Below are 23,278 nucleotides of genomic sequence, written 5' to 3' on the forward strand. Positions count from 1 at the left end.
ACTTTGCTTCCCGAGCCCGGCTTTGCTCTCTTAGAAGGGCTTTGCTCTCTGAACGGGGCTTTGCTCCCCGAGTGGGACTTGGCTCTTCAGGCCGGGCTCTGCTCCTCAGGGCGGGCTCCGCTCCCTCAGGCTGGGCTCTGTTCCTCAGGCCGGGCTCTGCTCCTCAGCCCGGGCTCTGTTCCTCAGGCCGAGCTCTGTTCCTCAGCCCGGGCTCTGTTCCTCAGGCCGGGCTCCGTTCCTCAGGCCGGGCTCCGTTCCTCAGGGCGGGCTCTGTTCCTCAGGCCGGGCTCTGCTCCTCAGGCCGGGCTCTGCTCCTCAGGCCGGGCTCCGTTCCTCAGGCCGGGCTCCGCTCCCTGAGGCCGGGCTCTGCTCCTCAGGCCGGGCTCTGCTCCTCAGGCCGGGCTCCGTTCCTCAGGCCGGGCTCCGCTCCCTGAGGCGGGCTCTGTTCCTCAGGCCGGGCTCCGCTCCTCAGGCCGGGCTCTGTTCCTCAGGCCGGGCTCTGTTCCTCAGGCCGGGCTCCGCTCCCTGAGGCCGGGCTCTGCTCCTCAGGCCGGGCTCCGTTCCTCAGGCCGGGCTCCGCTCCCTGAGGCGGGCTCGGATTCCCGCGCAGGAATTCGGCGGGCGCCGCCCGGAGCCCGGCAGGGGGCGCCGCGGGGCGGGGCCGGGGTCAGCCCCGCGGGCGGGCCCGGGCCCGTGGGCGGGGCCGCTCCGGTGCCGCGCACTCCCCTCAGCTCCCGCCGCAGCCGCGCAGCGCCCGCAGCCCCGGGGCCACCGCGCCCCGACCCCGCGGCCCGGCAAGATGTGGCGGCGCTGGGAGGCGGGATGGGACGAGAAGAGGGAGCTGCAGGAGCTCAACTCCCGCCTGCGGGTCTTCGTGACCCGCGTGCGGGAGCTGGAGGAGGAGAACCGCTTTCTGGCGCGGGAGCTGGCGGAGCTGCGGGAGCAGGAGCTGATCGGGCTCCAGGTGCCCGAGCAGGAGCTGGCCTGGCTGCGGATGCAGCTGGAGGAGCTGAGCCGGGCGAAGCTGGAAGCGGAGCTGGAGCGGGACGGGCTGCGGCGGGAGCTGGAGGAGCTGCGGGCGCTGGGCGCGGAGGTGCTGGGGATGCGGCGGCGCCTGGAGCCCGAGCTGGCCGGGCAGCGGGCGCTGCTGGAGCGGCTGCGGGGCGAGTGCGTGGCCCTGGAGGAGCTGCTGCTGGAGCTGCAGGCCGAGCACGGGCACATGGCGGAACGGCAGCGGCGGGAGGCGGTGGAGATGCGGGAGCTGCGGCTGAACCTGGCCGCCTTGCCGCCCCCCTTGGCCGGGCTGAGCCTGGAGGAGCTGGAGGAGACCTACGAGATGCTGCTCAGCCAGAGCTGCCGGGAGACCCTGCTGCGCTACCAGGAGCAGATCCAGGTGCTGCAGGAGCAGGAGGCGCAGCGCAACCGGGAGAACCTGGAGCTGCTGCGGGAGGAGAGCCGGCAGTGCCGGCAGCACCTGGAGGATCTGCACCGCCAGGGCCAGGAGCTGTGCGCGCTGCGGGAGCGGCTGGAGCAGGAGATGCTGGCCCTGCAGGACCGCCACGGCGCCGAGCTGGAGGAGTACCAGGTGGGTGGCACATGGCCCCCGCTCCCGGGGTTCTCCCGCTTCCTTCCTCCCCTCGGTGCCTGTTCTGAGGCTCCCCTGACGCTCCTCGCGTTTTCCCTTCAGTTCTGCGAGCCCGAGTTCCCCGTCCCTCGTCCCCGCTCTGCTCCGGGCGGTGCTCAAGCCGCTCTGACCCGGTGTGGTCCCGGCTTGCCCGCCCCGCGTTGCCTCCTGGCCGTGGGTTTTCCGCAGGCTGGAAGAGGAGGTGGCCCGGCAGGAGCCTCTCGCTGCCGAGCCCGTCTCTGTCGGAGCCCCCGGGGGGTCTGGGGAGAGCTGGGTGCCAAGGGTGTGACTCAGAAGGGAGACAGTGTCCCTGAGGACATCATCCCGGTGACAGGTGCTCCCTTCCCAACCTGCCCTCGGCAAGTGGCCAAGGGCATGGAGCGGGCACACCGGCTTGCCAGGGCTCCTGGCAGGAGCGCTTGGGACACGGAGCAATCCCTGGGAGCAAATGAACCGTGGGACACGGCCCTGAGGCTTGAGGGTGGCCTGTCCCCATCAGGGAAATAATCCGGAATTTTTTCCTGTTTTACACCCATTCCAGTGTGCCTTGAGCTTCGAGAAAAGCTTGTGGTCCCCAGCGTAGTTAAGAAAACTTTGTGTAAAGGCGAGAAGTGTTGGAGGTGGATGTCGGTGGTGTCAAACAGCGTTTTACAGTGTCTGCAGCTGAGGGTTTGTTTGCTGCCAGGATGCTGCTCGGAGTGATGTGTGGGAGGGGATCAGCTCCGGCCGGAACAGCGGAGTGTCCGCTCGGAGTGGAGAGCACGTTAGATCATGCAGCCCATCCATCCATCCATCCACTTCCTGAGGGCAACATTTCTTTTGTGCATTGTTAGACCCGTTATTAACACCCTGCTGGAGCTCCGTGTGTGCCTGAACCCCGTGTTTGCCCAGCTTTGTGCAGATTATGGAGATGTTGGCAGCTGGGAAGGGGCTGGGACCTGTTGCTGTGTGCGTGTCTGGTTTTTGTACTCTGCTGGATTGTTTGGAAGCTGCATAGTTCGCAGATGCTGTGAACTGAGACAGATTAGCTATGTAAGAAGTCATTGGAAAGGCTCTTAACTTTAAAATAATTTTTTGTTGTTTTTGACAGGACAATTAATTCTCACAGTCACATATGTAAACATTCCCAAAGCTGTAGAGATGACATATGTAAATCCCTCATTAATTAAACCTATCCAACAGGCAAAACCAGGTGAAAATGTAAAGAAGAAATAACCTTTTAATTTTTTCCATTTTATATTTAAAGTTTCTTAGATTTCCAAAACACGGCCTTCTTGCTGCCTATATCTTTATTAGGGGTTTATCATTCAAGTCATCATTGCTCAAACTGAAAACCTCTAAATAGGCAGTAAAGAGAGCATTTTGTATAGTTTGCTGTCCATGCCACAAGTTTTTCTTCTAAAGCCAGTGAGAATAGCTTTCATTTAACTTTCTAAGCTCAGCAAGGTGTTTTTAAACCAGTTATCTCTATCTGGTTGTATTTTTAAAGAATTTTCTTCGAAAGAGCAACTGGAGAAATCTGTTATAGATGACAGCAATCTATTGCTGAAGTCAAATAATCAAAATCAATGGATGGCCTTGAATGCTCCTAATGCAGTGCTCCAAAATGGATTGCTACTTTGACACCAGCATCGGACCCTTCTCTGTTACTCTCATGAATGTTTGGCATCTTTAGATTTTACAGGAAAAATAGTTTGAAATCTTAGTAATACAGCAAGGCGAAAAAAGTGTGTTGAAAATATCCAACCATTTTCACCAGAAATTAAATATTATCTAGATGTAATCAAACATGTCATAAGGTTTATTAATTCTGAATGGTCATGTGTTTGGGTTTTAATGAGAATGGCAACTGCAAAAAGACCTATCTCCCATCCATGAGAAATAAAATCTTTTGCTCATATCCAGGAAGGAAAATTATGGAATGCGTAGGAGCAGCTGTTTCAGGTTTCATTCTTGGGATCAAAGCTTTTTTTTCCCCCACTCATTTCTCTTACTGATTGAAGTATGTTCAGCATGGGTTTTAAACTACTCTTTAAAAAGCATCAATTCCATGCTTATTTATTGTAGAGTGTCATGTGGAAATGATATGTATGTACAGATTAAAGTTATTGTTCATTGCAGCTGCAATGGCAATTAGATTTATTCATATTTTCCATATATCATTCAGTTGCCTTATATGTTCATCTTTGCCTTCTGAACTGCCCTTATCCTCACAGAAGCTTTCAGCGGTGTTAAATTGAAAAAAAGTATTTGGAGTTATAATGAACCAGTCAGGCAGTAAATCATACACTGGAAAATTTTCACTGGTCCTGAGTGCTAAAGGGATGAACTCAGCAGTCTCTTAATTCCATAATTTTAGCTGTGTGCTATGAGAATACTGATACAAAAACTCCTGGTGGTTTGAAAACCCTGAATTATTTGAATGTAAAACCATCCTGCTTCTCTGAAACAAGGCAGATATTTTTCATTGATAAGAGTGGGTTTAGGATCAGTTCCTGTGTCAATGTTGTGAGCTCGAGAGAAGGAGAAAACATCTTGTCAAATGCACATTTAATGTCGATATGTCATGTGCCTTTCTGTGTGTACCAGTTTTGAGCCAGCCAAGTGCAGGGTTCCTCCCCTGCTGAGCCATGAATGAGCTATGGGATCAGTAAATAGTACCAGATGGAAAGGGCTGGGGCCTGGAATTCTCTATTCCCTCAGTAGGTAAAGCTTGGACAACCCAAGTAAATTCTTTCCCCCCTGCTGCCCTTCTAAAATTTCTCAGTGCTGCCTAGAAAAGAACACATGAAGGGTGAGAAAACAGTTTCTATTCCTTTACATAGCCCTAGCAGGACATCACTGGGATTTGGGGGCTGTGATTGATGTGGCTGGGAAGCAGATCTTTCCAAGAGAGTCCTGTGTGAAGAAAACACCAGATCTGCCGAGTAGAGGTTACCTTTTGCAAAATGGGTTTGTTGGCTCGCAGTCTCCTGGACTTGGATGGATTGGTTTCTGTGCTTTTTGGCGTGCTTGGAGACAGGACTTGAGACCAGTTGTCTTCTGCTTTATGTTTGAGCATCAGTGATGGAGGGCTGGGTGTCTGGCTGTCTGCCAGTCTTTATAGTGTCTGCTCCCACTGGAATTAATTCCTTTGGAACTACTGCACAGCTGGCTGAGTTCTGTGGCCCCTTATGGTAATCATTAACTCCAGCCCTTGGATCCCCAGTGCTCTCCAGCCCCATGGGCAGAATCCAGGTAGCTTTTCAAACCCAGACGAAGAACTTGGGGGTGAGGGACTGAAGCTCCTGTGTTCTTAGATGGGTTTGAACAGCCCCTGTCTTTCAGAGCTCCCTGCACTCTGTAGTCCAGTGTAGAAATTTCCTATATGGATTTTTCTGGGACTGGAGCATTTCAAAACTCTTTTTAAGGAATGCATGCACATGTATAGGTTATTCTGTGTTGAATTGTAGAGGCAAGAAATGTCTGAATCATTTAACTTTTGTATCAGAGCTCTTAGGGATTGGTTTTCTTCTGCACCTTTTGCTGACTTCTGGTTCTGTTGCATCCTGGTCATTCTTGCTGGATAGACTTTACCTTTTAAAAGCAGTACTTGAACTTTTCTTCCCTTCTCACCTCAGGATTTTCCATTGTGTCTGTGCTGCCCTTGAACAGGATTGTTACCTCAGAGCTGCTCAAGGGCTGCCTGGCCATGGGATGGTGCCTCCTCTGGGGTCTGCAGGAGGCTGTTGGGGGTTTGTGGTGCTCTATCAGATATGCAGATATGATTTGTCTTCTGCTATAAAAAGGGAATTTTAAGTACACTGAAGACTGTAGGCAAGGATTGTTCTGTCAGGGGGAACATCAGTGTAATCCTTTAGCAGGAGCTGCAAAGGCAAATGGAGAAAGAAATTAATGTGTTATATGGAGAACTGTACCCACGTGTATAGGCAAATATAGGCAGCTTCCTTCATAGAGCTTTCTTTTTAGTTTTACTTAAAAAACCCCAAAACTATTAATGTTTGACATGCCAGCACTTTATATTCTTAGTTCTTACTTCTGCCTAGCACATCATGCTGGCATTAACAGCAGAGTCCCCTGCTGTATCTTCATTTTTATGCTATTGCTCATACTGTGATACTGGAGCACTTGCTGCCTATAAGTGATATATTTTGAATTTTTTAAAACTAAACCATCAGTGCCTTGATTTTCCAGTTCAATTGCAAAGCAGTTTTCAGGATGAAATCTAAAATACACTCTTGTGAATTCCTGTTCAGTGTTGTACATGTGTATGAGGTTTTGCTCTGTAAATGACAGTTCAGATTTCCTGCATAGCGCAGAGTGACGTGAACAAAACAGAATTTGGCCCTTGTTGATATTTAATTTCTGTCTTCCTAGCCCCCACAACAAAGTGCAATCTATAGCATATAAGTTAGCAAGGTTAGATTTGGTATTAATATGTATATAAATGACAATTCACCCTTCATGTGAGAGGTAACACCAGTGATTAAAGAACTTTGTACTCTTCTTTTCTTCCTTCTGCCATTTAGGCTAAAAAAATATAACCTTTTATATTTATTTGTGTTGCATAATGTCATATATAGCTGTTGAGATGAAAATGAGCAATCTTTTATCCATCTTCTGAGCAGCAGTTAGCACAGAGCTGGGTGGGCCTCAAAACAGGCATCCAGATACTGTAGAAAACTTGAAGGAACCACTGGAAGTTCATCTTTTACCTTGTGGGCACTGTATCTTCAGATGCTCAAATTCCAAAACTGGTTTGAACCCACACATCTGTGGAACTGAAAATACTGATACGTTTCTCAAGGATAAGCAATTGCTGAAATTTCTGATTTCAAGTGTGATTTTAGCATGTCTTAAAATGACCAAATGAGCCACATATAAGTCTTATAAAGAAGTATATTTTCCTTGCTATGTGTGCTTAATAACTTTTGTACAGGGCATCTGAATGGGTTTAACTGAAATAATTTAACCAGCTTAATAAGGAATAAAATGATCTTAGCATAAAACTTGCTTCAGGAACAAAGTATTTCAGCTTGTATATGGAGAGGTCATGGGGCTGATTTCTTCTGGATTTTGAAGCAATAGAGCATTGAGGTATTTTTGTATAATTTTTTTTAATTAAAAATTTTATGTTTTCAGGCATTGAAGTGTATGTTCTTTCAAAACTAAAAATAATTTGTTTCTGTTCAGAGAATAATTGATGCCCTGGAAGAGGAAAAGCAGTTTCTGACCATGTCAATCACAGATTACCTGAGGGACTACCAAGAACTCCTGCAGGTGAAAGCAGGCCTCATCCTTGAAATTGAAACCTACAGGTAAGATTTGTGGTCACACTCAATTGCCTAGGCAGAGGATAATTTAAATCTCCTTTTATAGATATGGGAGCCCCATTCATCCCCTTTCCAGCATTTAAAATGTAAACAGTGACTTTGGGAGTCTCAAGGCTCTAAAGCCAGTATAATTCATAGGAATCCTATTAACTTGGTACAAATACAGTGGTATGTAAGAAACCTTCTCAGTCCTGGTTGAGTGGATATCAGGTTGATGGGGATTTTTGAGGCAATATTTGGTTACAAGCTGAGGAGACAATATCCCTGAATCGCAATCAGTAAAACTTGAGGTTGTGTAGTTGCCATCAACTTACATTGCACTTTTAATTGTTCAAATATGTTGACTAGTGACCACCTGCAGCACTGATGTAAGCAGTGAGTTCTCCATTCTCGTTGCAGTTGTAGGACAGTGGGAAGATAACAGAAAAGTCTCTTTGGTTAAGTCCTGGCTTTCTCCATCCTTGATTTGTTATGAAAACATGTTTAGCTCAAGTGTGAGATAAGAGCAAACAACATTTCTGCTAATGAATCTTCAGGACTGTACCTCTCTCTAGCCACTAAGTAGTGGCTTAGTTAATTACTAAGCCAGAGTAATTCTTTTGTGTGAAAAGTCATGATGTACATGGCACAAAACTGATTCGGAATGCAAAAGATCTTAAATAACCCACAACTGATGAACTGGAAGAACATCTTTCCTTCTTGTAAAAATGATGTGTTTTTTCTACAAATAGCACAATATTTTCCACAAATTTCATTGAGATACTGATCTTCAAATACAGAGAGATGTGCAAGTCTTATTGAGCAAAGGGATAATTTGCAAAAATTTATTATCAGGCTACTTGTGTATTTTTTTAAGGAGACTGCCTCTGTCATTACCTTGTCTACATTGGGTGCATTATTAATATTCAACCTGTGTAAATAAATGGGGTATTTCCAGTTAAATATAATACCTGCTTCTGTGTCCTAAAGCATTAATGTGTTCTGAATGTGAACCAGTAGGTCTGGATAAAGACAGCAGCAGCTTAGTTATGGGTGAGGTGTGTGGAATATCAATCCACTGATGCATATGAAATTTAATTTCAGTTGTGTAACTGAAAACATGAGAAACTTGAAATAACTTCTGAGTAGCTTGATAAAGAGTAGTGAGCAGAGAATGTCTTCATGAAAGAGCACCGACAGCCTGTTCAAGATGCCTTGAGAATGTCTGCAAGGAGGCACAGGCCAGGGCTGGTTTCTGGGTGAGATAAAATCACAGCCAGTGGGAGACAAGTAATCTGCAGTCACTTGATAAGCAACAGAATGTTGCTTGATGTTTGTTGGTGGAGTGGGATCCCTGTGATCCTTGGAAAGCCAACAGTGTCTGGAGCATTACTGTGGAAGTGGTAGCCAGTTGTGATCCTTATCTATGTGTGTTAATTCTGTTAACTTTGCTAAAAAATATGATTCTTCTGAATTTAATCCCAGCTCTGTTGTTGACTTTCACTGCTGTCGTTGAACTTTCTCCCTTGGTTTATTCATCTGCAAAACAGGATTAGCACTGTCACAATAACAGAATTATCAGGGTTGTTTTGATGATTAGTATTCATCCAGAACTAGGAATGATAATGCCCAGATATTCAGTTGTTTGAAAACCTTGTAAGCCCATGAAATTCTGGAATTTCTCCAGAGTTGTATCACTGATTATCTGAGTGTTATTGGTTTGTCTAAGGATTGCCTGCCTTGGTTAATGAAAGGAGAATGATTCAGCATCACCTGCAGTGTGGTTTTTGCCCATTTAAGAAGATCCTTAATCTGTAGAGTTTCTTCATCTGATGGATTTGAATGCAACTTGTGTCACTGATGACCTTAGCAAGGCAGATGTCAGTGGGAAAATGAGCATCTGCCCACTAAAGATGAGATTAGAACAAGAGAATGGGCCTTGCTACAGATACAAAACATTAACATGCCAGCAAACCAAATTATTTTAAAATGCCAGAAGCTGAAAAGCTATCGTTTTGTTGTTTTACATTTATGCAGTTTTACCTATTCATCTCTTCTTTTTCTCCCTTTATTCAAGAAAATAGTTCCTTCCTTCTTGTGTCTCTACCAATCCTGCTGTGGGAGGGATCCCAGTCAGTAAGGTCAAGTAGGAGAATTCTGGACAGCTCACTCATCTGCTTTTTCAAATCCTGTTCCTCTCCCAGTCTTCGTACCTGTGAAAAAAAGGGCACACGAACACAGCTTCAGTTGGTTTTCACAGAGGATGCTGGCATATACCCTGGCTTATGCATACTGGAAACAAAAGGCACCTCCTCACACTCAGTCCAACATCCTGATCTTTCCATGGAGAGCTTCCCACCAAGGCCCTGGCATTTCCTTTCCTCCTGGCCCTATAGGTTAAGGGTGTGGTAGCTGGTCTTGGAGCCTTCTTTTTACCTCCCACCCTGTGTTTTCTTTTTGTTTTACAACTCCTAGGGCGTGTGTTGCAAGGTCAGTTCTTTCCATTAGTCACCATTGCTCCTGGAGTGGGAAGAAGGATCACTGCTGCAAGGAACACCCTCCTTAATGTCCAAGTGTATTTCCTCTCTGACTCTGCTCACCCTTCCTGCTCTGGGAGCTGAGATTCACTCAGGAAGAGAAATATGTGTCTTTGTGAAGTTACACCTCATGGGAATATTCATTCCTAAGCCCTCTTCTCACTGTTGAAGTAAATATTTATCAAGTGTCTCACAGTTTTGTTCTGTGTCCTTGGAATCCTTCAAAACCACAGTTACTTAACTGTGCTTAGGTTTTACTTCCAGAAAGAAGTGGTAAATTAGTCACCCTGTAAAACTCTTGATTTTAAAAGGAGACGGAAAACTTGCCCAGAATCAGAATTACTCTCAGACCTTTCTCCTTAGCTAGCAGAAACTTCTCTTCACATAGCAGAGGCTGCCCAGAGCCTGTACCAGTAGGTTCAGGAGCTTTTCTGTCCTCTCTAAAATATGTTGTTGAAGGGTAAAATACTTCACTTTGAAATTCCAGTGTTACACAAGTGTTCTCTTCAGGTTCCCAACCTGCATCCTGAAGCACCAAAGTTTGCACACTTCTTTTCTTTTTTATTTCTATGGTCATTGTTAGGATCTCTGAACACACTTGCCAGGTGAACTTTGATTTGTGTTGCTCCATCAACACTTCTGAGCCTTTCCATGCCTTCCTCTCACAAAAGCATCACCACATTAAGGTCCTCTGAGCTACTCACCACAGCTTTTTCAGTCAGTCTCATTGCTTCCCCTTCATAACTTGCACCATCCAATAGGTTCTATTCCTGTATGGGTTTTATTTTGAGAACACACTGAATTGTCAACCCCTGGGGAGTTTAACATGCAGTTACCTGCTGTTCTTCACACTCCTCATCCTCCCATCCTGGGAGAATGGGAAAAGGATGTGGAATGACCTTGACCCCCCTCCTTCCTGGAGAGGTGGGGATTTCTTGAAACTCCTTAGCAAATACCCATGATAGAGAGGATGAGTTTTTATGGTTTGCTGGCCAACTGCCCCATCTGAGATTCTGGGGTTCTGTAGTTGAAATGAAATCATTACTGTCCTGAATGCCCATAATAAAATTTGCACTACAACTTTTTGTTCTCTCTCCCCACCCCAACCACTTTATCTCCTCCACCTGCTTTCCTGGACTGGTTGTTTCTGTTGTCATCCAGCACAGTCTGACAACCATGTCCCTGCTAACTTTAGATAAATGCCATTAATAATGAGATGAGCTAATGGTGCAGTTGGATTATTTTCTGGTAACACTTAAATTAAGTGTTACCAAAAAGGGAGTATATGTAATTTGGGACCTGATTTCCGGGAAGTAGATGACATGGTTATTTTTTTAGAAGAGTGCTGCTTGGGGCAATTTTTTTTTTTTAATTATTACTATGAGTGCTTTAAAGTTCATACAGTTGAAATTAATTCTTTGGGCAGTTTAAGTTTGAAAGCACACCTTACTACCAAGAGGCTATTATCAGGAAAGGATGCAGAGGAATAGAGAAGCACAATGACTTGCATAAAGTCAAGCTATAGTCAAGCTGAGCAGCACAACCTGAGTTTGCTGGCTCAGTACTGTACACTGCCCTTTCTTGTGCCAGTTCAGTAAGCTGAGCTCAGTTTAACATTTTCTTGGTTTTCTGATAAGCATGAGGTCATACATATTATGAAGTGCCCAGTAAAATACTGATTCTCTGTCTAGTTTTACAGAGGTTTCAGAAAGCTTTGCCTTTCACTTTCAGTAGTAATCCTTCAGATCCAGCTTTTCTGTGGGCTGCTGCCCTTTGCCATATACAGTTACCTCCTGGAACTTATTTTTAGTGACTTCATAGGTTGCTGCAGTAACTGAACAACTGTTGTTTTAACAGCAGCCAGAAATCCTTAGTCAAACTCCCCACATTCCTGCTTTCCTTCGTCATGGCTAACACTTTCACTGCCAGCTCCTGGATGAGTTTCTGCAGCGTCACCCCCAGCTTCTCTGGCAGGTCTGTCAGAGCAATTTGTTTGGCACTCACTGGCTTCATCAGATCAGATGTTTGGTCTTGGGAGTGTTACGTGTGTTGAAGGGATCTCATTCCTCTGAAGCTTCTCTCAGCATGAAGAAAGATAAATTACTTTTACTGTGGGTTTTTTCAGCTCACAAAATAGAAGGAAAGATGCCTTTCTGAGCCTGTTTTAGGTAGTTCTAACCCAGCTTTTCTTCTGGATCTAGACAAATTCATCAAGGCAAGGAAAACCTTGCTAATGATATTTTGCTAATGCCAAAGTAATCAGTCATGGGAAGTGTGAAGTATACAGGTGATGCTTAAAACACCTGCTTTGTTAGTTTTGACATAAATGTCCAGCAGAGGTGTTTGTACCCCAATCCTAAATGGCTTTCGGCTCCTGCCCCAGGGAGTCAGAAGCCTTGGCTATCACAGCCCTCCAGCCTTACTCGTGCCAGCTTTGATGTTGCAGCTGTGTCTTATCAGTGCAGAACATCTGGCATTCCCAAACCCAGAAATGCTGCAACTGGCTGGCAGAAGCAGCGTAAACCCACCCAAGTTACTGTACTGGCTGTGACATTCCCTTGCACAGGGAATAGCCCTGATGCAGCATTTCCAGGCTGCTGCCCAGGCACTTCCTGGAAGTTTGGGAGCTGTTGGAGTGTCACTGCCAAAATGGACAGGGACAGACAGAGAGGGCATTAAAGGAAACCAAGTGGTTTCTGACACCGGGAATTTCCCCACTTCAACACTGCCTTTACTGCTCTTTTACAAACAGGAAAGCTGCTGTCATTTTTTTTTTTTTTTTCATTTTTTCATTTTCTTTTTAAAACATCTTGCCCAGAGAAGCTGTGGCTGCCCCATCCCTGGAAGTGTTCCAGGCCAGGTTGGATGGGGCTTGGAGCAACCTGGGATAGTGGAATGTGGCACCTACAGGATAATTGTTTCAATTTCTAAGACTTACAAATGTAAAATATTATGCTTATTGTTCCCAGTATTTTAATGAAATGCCCTTTGTGCTTTGCAGAGCTTTGTTAGAAGGGGAGAGCAAGCAGTGGATTATATGGAGAGAAGAGCATGCAGGGAAACTGCCTCAAGGTAAAATATTAAAAATGAATATTAAGAAATTAATTTTTAATTAAATTAAATATAACTGGAAATTATTATGTTATAGTGTTCATGATGTATATTTTTATGGGTGTATTGCAAAGTGAATATTAAATTCATTTTGAGTGTTAATATTTTAAATCAACATATTGCTCTTCTATATGAGATACCTTATAAAATCATGGCTTGAGTGAAGAATGTAGGGAGTGATGTTTCGTAGCTCTAAAGAACTTTTGGATGGCCATAGGTCTTAGGAGAATTTTGAAGTATAAAGCAAGAGGTGTTTAACAGCACATGTAGCTAAAAATATGGAGTTCATCATCCTGAGGCATTGTGAGTGTTAAAAAGTTCACGTGGGTTAAAGAGATATTTTAGCAGAGTAATGGAAGATAAATCCAAGACTTACTAAACATAAAGATACCATTTCTATCTTAGGAGCTGCAAATCTCTGGAGGCTGTGAGAGTATACAAGGGAAGTATCACTATTTACTTGCCCTGTTCTTATACTCTTCCCTGTGTATCTACTCTTGGTCCCTGCAAACAGGATTTTAGATAAGATGGACTTTGACTGTGACTGCTGTGGCCATTGCAATTAATAACAGACTTAATCTGGATAATACTCATGAGTTTAACAATGTGGGGTCATTATCATAGTCCCAGAAGATATTTGAGGGCTGTGTATGTAGCAGGAAATTCAACGGGCTCAGGCCTAGGCTGAAATGCTCACAGAGATCTGCCTGTGCTGTTAAACTGTGAGCTCTGTGCCTGCATCTGACCAGCACAGTTTGAATCTGAACCTCTGCAGACAATGCTCAGCATATTCACAGAATAGGGTAGGAATTACAGAGATAATACAGGAGACACTGCCAAAAGTCAGAGGATTTGTGGTAGCTTTTCAGGAGTGAGAGATGTGAGTGGTGCAGTACTGCTTGGTCTTAACTGTCAGATATTCCTGGCACATTGTATTAATTTCTACAGATAGAGCCTAAAAGGTTCTTTGTTTCTCTCCCTTGTTGTGCTTTACTGTGTGGCTATGAAGGGTTGTATTTGTGTTTGCAGTTTCTAGTATGTGGTGGCAGGTGTGCCATTAAATGTCAATAGGATCTAAGAAACTTCAGGCCACTTAGGCTAATGAAGCAAAAACCCAGCCTATGATTTCAGCATGCATTATTTAATAAGAAGTTGTAAATGAACATCAGTATAAATACAAAAAGTGCAATTCCTCAATAAATACCCAGTAGTGCACAACAGGTAAAATTAGCAAGATCTTGCAACTTGAGAAAAAACTTTGCTTTCAGCTTTAATTAATTTATACACAGACTTAATTAACAGACAAAACCTACAGGAATGTCTTTACAAAGCTCCACTGAAAATGAAGGCATTATTTCTTTCAAAAAACATAGTGCATGTTTTCTTAGTTCATGCCTTCTATTTGATATTTGTATTTTAGATACAAACCATTATTTTAATGCTTGGTCACCCATGCTCTCTTTGCAGATATTATAAACACTTCATATAACTACACTGATATTTACTCTACTTATCAAGAAAGAAATAGAAATAAAGCTTCACCAGCTGCCAGGATCACTGACACGAGGCACAGAATGCCAGTGACAAATATGAGCAGCTCGGCACATTACTCAGCTCACTCCACGCAGGCTGGATCACACATAACAACGGGGGGAAGAACTTTTGGAAGGGACCTGCTTGGTTCAACATATCGCCCTTCAACGACTGTCACAAAGGATGAAAGGATTGTAACAGACCACAAAGAACTGAGAACATTTACTCCAGACTACAGTAGCTGGAGAAGCACTGAAATGCAGCAAAAGAGGATTCCAGAAAGAAAGAAAACAGAAGTTACAACTTCATCCACAGTATCTTTTTCGAAAGAATCAGCACATGCCGAAAGATCAGACAAGGACCACAAGCTTGATGCTGAAAGAACTAAACCAGGCTTCACCAGATTTCCAGCTTATGAGCTGATTACCAATGCAAAACCATCTAAATATGAAGAAACTATAATTGAAACTCGGACCACACTAAAAGACAAAAGAGGAGGCAGCAAACCAACTGATGAGAAGACATCTCTGCTGAAAGAAAAAGATAAGCTGCAGAAACAAACAAAGGATGAGAAAAAGAAAACTGATGAGAAATCTTTTATAGAAGAAACTGTCGATTTTGGGAGGAAGACTGAGCAGAAAAAATATATCCGTGAGGAAGTTAGCCAGAAGGTAACAGGGAGTGATATTTCTACTGCAAGAACTATGAAAAGTGAATCAACCAAAAAAGATGCAACTGTGACCTCAGAATCAAGCAGCAAAGATGTCATTGAGGTACCAATCAGTATTGAAAGGCCTGTTCCTGACAAAGGGCCTCAGAAAAATAAAGAAATAAGAGTACAAGGTGTTAAAGCTTTCATAGGAAGAGAAACAGATGACCATGTGACTCAATCTGCTGAAACTCGCCAAGTGAGGATTTCAGAAGCAGAGTCCAGTCTGGAAGGTCAAGAGCAAATTAGGGATGGAAGCCACAAAATTGGAACTTTGCCAACTGAAAACATAGCAGAGAATATTGTTGCTGACATTCTTAAAAGCTTCACACAGTCTTCTAGTTCACAGATGTCAACAGACACCAAAGTGACCTATTTTGATAAGAAAGAACAAGAAGATGAAGGGAAATTAAAGACTGAGTTCACAGTGCAGTCTCAAGTTCAAGAAGACATAGCTATTTCTGATGAGGGTGACTTAGGACATCTTTCAAACCAGGATGTTAGAAAAGTGATTCGGGAGGGCATTGAGGGAACTCCTTCCAAAGATGAGATAGAAGATATTGTCCATCACGGCCTGAAAGGAAGCGAGAGCGGAAAGAACGTGTCTGTGAATGTGGAGATTGTAGAGGAGCCACTGGATTACACCACCGATGAAAGGACTGATTTTTCAACACCTTTCCAAGTAGAAGAAGTGGAGGATTCATTCCCTGAGAGGGAGAGACGTTATGGTGAAGAGGAACAAGACATCACCTTCACCTATGAAGATGTCAAAAAGAAGAAACCGCGCCATGAGAGCTTCACTCGCGTGGAAGAAGTAACCGAGGAAGATGACTCACCTATTGAACAGAAATATTTTGTATCTGTTCCTGATGATCATCCTCTTATTAATGAAAAAGATGATGACTCAGTATATGGGCAAATTCATATTGAAGAAGAATCGACTATTAAATATTCCTGGCAAGATGAATTTTTGCAAGGCACGCAAAGTAAGAGAGAGGAAGGTGTGAGCTCTCCAGAAGAAACCTATAAAGTGGTGGGGGAGGAAGCGAGTGCCCATATTTTAAAAGAGCATCCTGAAGGTGAAAGATCCCATGTTGAATCCATTGTTATTGAAAAAGAAATTAAAATTCCCCATGAATTTCAGACTTCGATAAAAGGGCTTTTATCCAAGGAAACAAAGGACCCTAAACATCAGTTGAAGGAAGCTTTGGAGCAGTTGGAGGGCAGTCTCCCAGAAAGTGTGAAAGAGGAGCTCTCTGCATTAACAAAAGACAGCAGAGTGGATGCTAGTAACTTGGCATTTGATATCAAAAAAGTTGATCAGAAGGAGGAGGGGGGCTCAGTGACCATTGTCGCTGAAGTCAATCTGTCCCAGACCCTTAATACTGATGAGTTTGATGCAGATCAGCTTGCTGAAGTAATCAGAAGCGAGAAGGAGAAGGCAACAATACACTCCCTGAAGGAAGAGAGCTCGGATAGGAGCAACATAGAAGTTTCTTCCCACAGTGACAAATACACTCCGTTTGCTGACCAAGAGATCTACAGCTCCTCCACGACGAGGCGTAGTGGTGGCACTGGCTATCACACCACTGAAAGGGTTGTTTACGACGGTTCAGTTTTGGAAACTGCAGATTACGGAGAGGCCTCTCACTCCTCACAATCAGCTGATGAGACTGGGTCCCAGAGGCGTGTCAGGGTTGGCCCAGCAGAAGTCCAGAGGTTTGAGCAGGTCCTGTATGAAGGGCCTGGTTCTGAAACGCTGGAGCTAAGTGCTACAGAAGATCTTGTTCAGAGAGAGGGACTGTCAGAATTCAGCCAATCTGTGAAGCACTTTAAACTGGGCCCCAAGGAAATCCAAACCACAGAACAAGTAATTTTTACAGGCCCTGTTACTACAGTTGTAGAAGAGATGGATTCTGGAAATCTTTCTCAGAAAGTCTCAACAGACTTCAGCAGAGCCACAAGACGTGTCACAGTAGGATCAAGGCAAGTGACTGAAGAAGTCTCTTTTGAGGGGTCAGGTTCAGACTCTCTGGCACTCAATAGCTCAGATGGCCTTTTCCAGGCTGAAGGGGTTGTGGATGTCAGCAGATCAATGAGGCACTTCAGGCTGGGCCCAAAAGAGGTTCACACTGAGCACGTCATCTTTGAAGGACCCATCTCCGGTAAAGTGGAGGTCAGCAGCACGAGGGATTTCTCACAGGCAGAGAGTTCAGTCAGACAAATCCAGATGGGTCCCCAGGGATTTATGACAGCTGAAGAGGTCATCTACCAGGGGCCTGTCTCTGAGCACACAGAAATCACTGAACTGGAAGACCAGACCCTTTCAGGAGGCTCGAAAGCTTTCAGGCACGTTAAAATAAGTCCTGCAGGAACTCATGCTGAAGAAATCGTCTTCTCAGGACCCATTGCTGGAGTGGTGGAAGATCTTTCACAAATAGCAGAGTCATCTGAGAGTAGCAGCTCTGTGAAGCATGTTAAAGTGGGCTCCAGGGAAACAGCTTACACTTTCCAAATGGATGTTTCCAGTCTGGGTGGAATATCTGCAGTGAAGAGTGGAGAACAGCAAGGGGCAACGCTGGTGTCCAGCAAGCAAGAGCCTTCTGCTGGTCAGCCACAGGTCATCGTTGAAAGCAACCAGCTTGCAGAAAATGAAAGCACAAGAAGTAGCTATGTTCTTTCCAGTTTTTCCCAAGATCAGGGGGAAAAGGTGGTGGGACAGTCATTTTTTGATCAAACTGTGCAGTTGCAAAGAACGGTCGACCAAAGGTCAGATACTTCTGAAGGGAGGAAAGTTGCTTTTGTCTACCTGGACCAGGAGGAGGAAGATGATGACGATAATGATAATGATGGACAGTGGTTCTGAAAGGACTCTGTGATGAAGCCTAAGTAGCTGTTTATACATATTTTTTATTATCCTTTTTTTAAAGAGAAAAAAAGGGATGAGGAAACACTCAAATTATTTTAGAGTATTAATGGTGGACTGAGAAGTATTTAATTTAAGCCTCTATTCAGTACATTTTATTTTATTGGAAATTTTATTTTTGGGAGAGATCGTGCTATTAATATTTTTCCTCAGAGTTCTGTGTCTAATATTTTCAGATTTTTCCACCCATAGAAACAGGAATTTGGTACTGGGGAATTCAAAGGATTCTATTTTTTTTTGTTTGTTTTATAGCACATCAACAATTGTGTGCTTGAATAGGACTTTTCAAATTATTTTTTCTTAATACTGTATTGTACTTGGTTACTACAATATTACTATGCAATTCTATTCAAATGTCAAGCTACTAACCACAAATTTAACAGAATATGAGACTAATGAGTGGTAGTAGCTGATTTTCAGTTCCTTTTCTGTGTACTTATATGCAATACCTAATGCATACATTATAAGAGACAGTTATTACAGCTATAAAATTAAATATGATCCTGGAAGATCAAACTAAGCATAGCAAGAATTGACAAAAGTGACATTATTTGTATAGCTTGAATGCAGTGCAAAAAAGAAAGAGGTAACACTGAGGTAAGAATTTCTCGCAGTATTCCAGGTGTGAAATAATGAATTTTATGGTTAGACAGTAGTATATTTAATATATCTAAAATGAAAACAAATTTAAAAACTAGACTGGATAGTGTTCCCGCTGAGGTAAGGAGAAGTCCTTACAGATTCAGTGGCTGTGTACATTAGTAACCTCAATTTATTTTGCAGGTTTTGGGTTACCTGATACTAGGTATTGCTAAAGGCAGGTGTGAAGTGTCAAATATGATTACATAGTGCCTAATTTCCTAACACAGTGAAATTAGCTGATATGTGTCCTGTTAGAAGGAAACTCTTACAAATGACATTGATGCCACTTATGATCATTGTGTGTCAACTCATTCCCAGATAATCCTTTGTTTACAAACAAGATGTCCTTTTCAATCGCTCCCCTGCAAACCCAACCTGAGATTTGAATTTGTTTTTCTTCCTTTTTTTTTCCTCTGAGTGCAACACATGCCTGAGGCCAAAGTTGCCTTCTACTTAAATCGTTTGCAAATAAGCTAATTTCACTTGGATTGCACATTGGTTGAATGAAGGACATAATTTCACTTTATAAGTTCAGTTTGGAAGCCAGCACAGCACCACTGGCTGGCCTGACCTGGGCGGTGCTGGCAGTAACAAAAATAGCAGCCAAAATATTGTCACTGGGGTAAGGAATACTATACTGGACACGTATGGAAGTAACCAACAGAGGTGAGAAGCTGCTATTTGTGCACACACACACCCACAAACACGAGCACACACTCACTCACTGTGCCCACCTCTGCAGAGCAGACACACACCTGGCTCGGGGGGCTGAGCAGCGCCAGCCCGGCCGCTGCTGACTCCCAGATTTTTTTCCTGTGGTTATGTAAACCTATTTTGTGTGTGCTGATCCATATTAGAATCCAGTTGGACTATCTTAGTCTGGCATGACTAGTCACTTTTCAGATTCCTTACTATTAACAGAAGTAGATTTCTCAAAGCTGACTGCTGCTTTATACTATGAATGTAAATGCAAAGCTGAGAAGCTCCATGCTGACTGACATATCCTGCTCTTTCAGATGCTGGACACTTTAGTCCATGTGTGCCTTGGTTTTACTAAGTTTGAAACTGTAAAAAGCTATCAATGTTCCAAAGACTAACTCATGAGGTTTGTCTGCACTGCAAAATTTTCTGAATGTTTTCCTCATTTTGTCTGGAATATTTTCTTGAAATTGGAAGTTCCACCAACAGCTGGAAAAGCAATAGGAAACTGAGTTGTGTAGAAGCACTAAAGCATGTAATCTAAGCTTATTTATACTGTTCACTTTGTAATAGATAATATTTTTTTCACAATTATTCCTATATGCTCAGAAAAGATCCATTTATAAATAGGATGTTAATTATTGTAATACTTTTAATATCATCCTATACTTTTGTTTCCTTAGTTAACTGTATGATTTTAAAGGTGGCAACATCTCTGTGTTTAATAATCTAATACTCTGGTATAAGTCAGAATTTTCCAGCTAGATGCCATACTGCCAGTAATCAGATTGTGTACTTCAAGTATCAATTAACTGCATGAAGGAAGAAGTCAGGTCTGTAGTAAGCAAGAGAGGTAAAAATAATGAGTATAAGTTTTCTTGAAATTTTATTCAAGACTTAACCATTCTCTGTAAAACAAATATAAGAATAACTGCAGAAAATATATTTAGCAACCAACAAAAAGCTACTTACAATGTCAAGCCCATTTATTGATACATTGTGGAATCTTTGACAGATTCAGGTGCTCCTTAGGAACTGTGATACCAAAACTGTTTCATTTCTCTTCACCTGCTGAGAGAATTACAATATAAGGTGAGGGAATAAACCATTGAGGGGCAAGTGACTCATAAAATGTAGGTGCCCCTAGCATTGAAAGATTAAAAAAAAAATTAAAATCAGTATTTTTTTTCCACTGAGGCAACACCAGCTCTGCAGAAATTCCTTTGCACATCACTGTCAGATGCACTAGGTTATGTCTAGATAGTCTGGAGGAAAAATCTGTTCAATGCACTTTATTTAAGAGCAGGATTTTCATCATTATTGGGAAGCTGGGTTATTTGTAGAGAACTGGAAATGTGCATTAGCATGACATTAAAAAGATTTTAACATTTCAGGCACAGTTCCTTTGCATGAAGAAAGGCTGTGAAAACGAAGTTGCCTCACTTATAAACGTTAAAGTTTTTAAAAAGTTTTAATATAAGCAACCCATTTTCCACTTAGTTATTAACCTGAGACATTTAGACATGGTGGTAACTTTTGGACAATTCTACCTTCAGACAACAGAGTGTATTTAGGTGCACAGTCATATCCAGCGTGCCTAGTGGCTGCATGTGCAGCATTGGGGCTGTAGGTACACAAATTACTAATGACAGCAAACATAACCTACTCCCTGGTGTACTAACTCACCCAAGGTGATCACTTTCTGCATAAGAATTATGTCCTGTGGCTGAGCAGATTGGTGACACACCCTCAGTCAGCATGCACTTCTGAAGCTTACTCATATTATGCTTTTCATTAAATAGAAATAAAAAAATTACCGCTGTGTTTGGATTAAACAAAACGCTTTTCAAATATAATTAGTATTTTGGGATGGGTAAAAACAATGTATTTCTATGCTGATGTAGATCAGAAGTGGAGCACTGTTTTTTCAAATGTGTACACCACTGGTCTAGGAAGCAAATAGAGCATAGAACATAAAGAAGGATGTGTGAGACAGCGAGAGCTCTGCGCTGGCTGGTGTTTGTGAGCAGCAGGTGTTTCAGGAGACGGTCAGAATGTTGAACCTGGGTTTGTTGATGTCAGCTGTGTGAAACTTTGCAGGCAGCTTGTGTTCTGGTCATTTGCAATGAAACTGCGTTTTTTTTGTGGTGGTATAAGCTTTGTGATTTTACACTTTTTCACTCTTGAGTATTAAACAATGAAAATCAATGCAAGTGTTTCTCTTTCTTCCTGTCTGATGTTTTTAAGGCTGCTCTTTCCACGAGAAATGACTTAATGTCTGTAAATACCTTGCTCTCAGGCTGGGCTAATTCTGGTTCAAAGAATGAACCTAATTTTTCATTCCAGCAAACATTCACCTCTTGCAGGCTGATAATAGAAATGATGGCAGAACATGGCATATTCCTTATTCCACCTGCACACAGCACGTGGGGGCCAGCAGTGGTTGTGGAGTGCCACAGGCAGCAGCAGAGGCAGAGTATAAAGCAGCACAGAAGGTGGAATTCCCTGAGCTGCCAGCATCATAATTGTCCTTGGAGCCTGGCACTTGACCAAGGTATGTCTTAACTTTTACCCTTTTCTAGTAAAGAAAACTGTTTTACACCATTTAAATCTTTAATGGAAAATAATATGTGTATATATATATATATATATATATATATATATATATATATATACACATACACACACACATAGATATACTTAAATGGTACCCCTGAGTGTACTGTAAAGTTCATTTTTCTCTTTAACCACGATTTGTAATGAAAACATCATTCATACCTTTAACCCAGTTTTCTCTTAATTAAAGAAATGGGTCAGAATGAGGTTTTATGTGAAAGAGTGAGACTTTCTGAAGAGATCTCCGTTTTTAATACACTGAGAAAAAAGCACACATTATTCATATATTGCAAAACAGGGAAGAAAGTATCTAAAAGTACTGTCTAAATCACAGCATAATCTGAAGATGGTTAAGTGATCAGCAAAATAGTTTCCACTGAAAATGGCCTCTGTCAGAAAAAATTTGTTTTCAGGCTCTGTTAAGTGAATCAGTATTGCTGTTAAAACTCTCGGTGGCAAAGATCTGATTTCTTTGAAACTTGATGAGTTTCTCTGAGCAGTGAGGAATGGCACTCAAAATGGGTTGGTTTTCCGTACATCAAAATTTCAGTTTCCTGGTTTTGACACACTTGTCAGTTGTGATAACTTTTAAAGATGCACTGAAAATATGGGGGTGTCAGTATTCTAAAAAGGAGAGTTTAAAATTAAATGGAGATAAAAGATGTTTGTTCATACTCCAAATTTAAATAGTTTAAAAAAGGTAAAACTCTTTTTTCTGATGTATCTCAGGAACCAACAAAATAACAAGCAACCTCCCTAATGAACAAAGTTTTTCTTCAGCTAGGAAAAACTGCATTTTGAAAGATGTAATCTCCAGCTATTGGGTTATCCCAAACCACTGGTACTGGTTTTGATTTCAATTTCCAAGTCATAATGCGAGTTTGGTGTGGCAGGAATTTACTGCTGGAATCAAACCTTCTTGGTAAAATTTTTCCAGATGAGAAAGTTGAGATGCTGAACCCTAATACTAGGTAGGATTTGCTTCATATTTTATAAACCTGATAGGGAAAGCAATACACTGTAACCAAAATGCTTCTGACCTGCTGAAATTTCTATTTTCCTTACATTTGTCATGATGTGATTTGGGTCAGGAGTCAGAGGGGGACTCATGGTGGGTTGATGTTTCAATGTAGTGGTCTGTGTTAATTTGCTTTGTCAGCCTTCTTGTGGCCCTGCAGAACAGGCAGGGAGGTACAGGCTGTTGGTTATTTTCAGCTCAAGGTTGTTTGCCACTTCAGTTTAGTTTTGGAGAGTGTGCCTGTAAGAGACCCAGGTACTTAATACAAATTTTTAAAAAGGCATAATTGGAAACTGCTGCTTCAGATTGGTTGAATTTTCTCTTAAATTTGGTCTTACTTTCATTTAATGCAATTGCTTCATCCTGTGAAAACACAGAGATGTTCTATGACCATCTCTGCCACTATTTGCTCTTACCACTTAAGCAGAGGAATAAACCAAAAAAATCAGTGAATGGCAATGATGGCACAAGTCAAATCTCGTCAGGCAGTGGCTGCTAAATCAGTGACACAGCTGACATTTAGTGGAGGAAAAAGCCTGAGTGAGTGAGCA

General features: G+C 42.9%; 1 protein-coding gene across 1 annotated transcript; it reads left to right on the forward strand.

Moving 5' to 3' along the window:
- The first annotated feature begins 732 nt into the window (after nt 1-732).
- SYNM (synemin) lies at nt 733-21,301 on the forward strand. Its single transcript, XM_021552579.2, has 4 exons — nt 733-1,585; nt 6,818-6,942; nt 12,475-12,545; nt 14,052-21,301. The coding sequence occupies exons 1-4, from the start codon at nt 800-802 to the stop codon at nt 17,690-17,692; spliced, it is 4,623 nt and encodes a 1,540-aa protein (XP_021408254.2). The 5' UTR covers nt 733-799; the 3' UTR covers nt 17,693-21,301.
- The last annotated feature ends 1,977 nt before the right edge of the window (nt 21,302-23,278 follow it).

Source organism: Lonchura striata, chromosome 11 (assembly GCF_046129695.1).
Source record: "Lonchura striata isolate bLonStr1 chromosome 11, bLonStr1.mat, whole genome shotgun sequence".
Classification (NCBI taxonomy): Eukaryota; Metazoa; Chordata; class Aves; order Passeriformes; family Estrildidae; genus Lonchura; species Lonchura striata.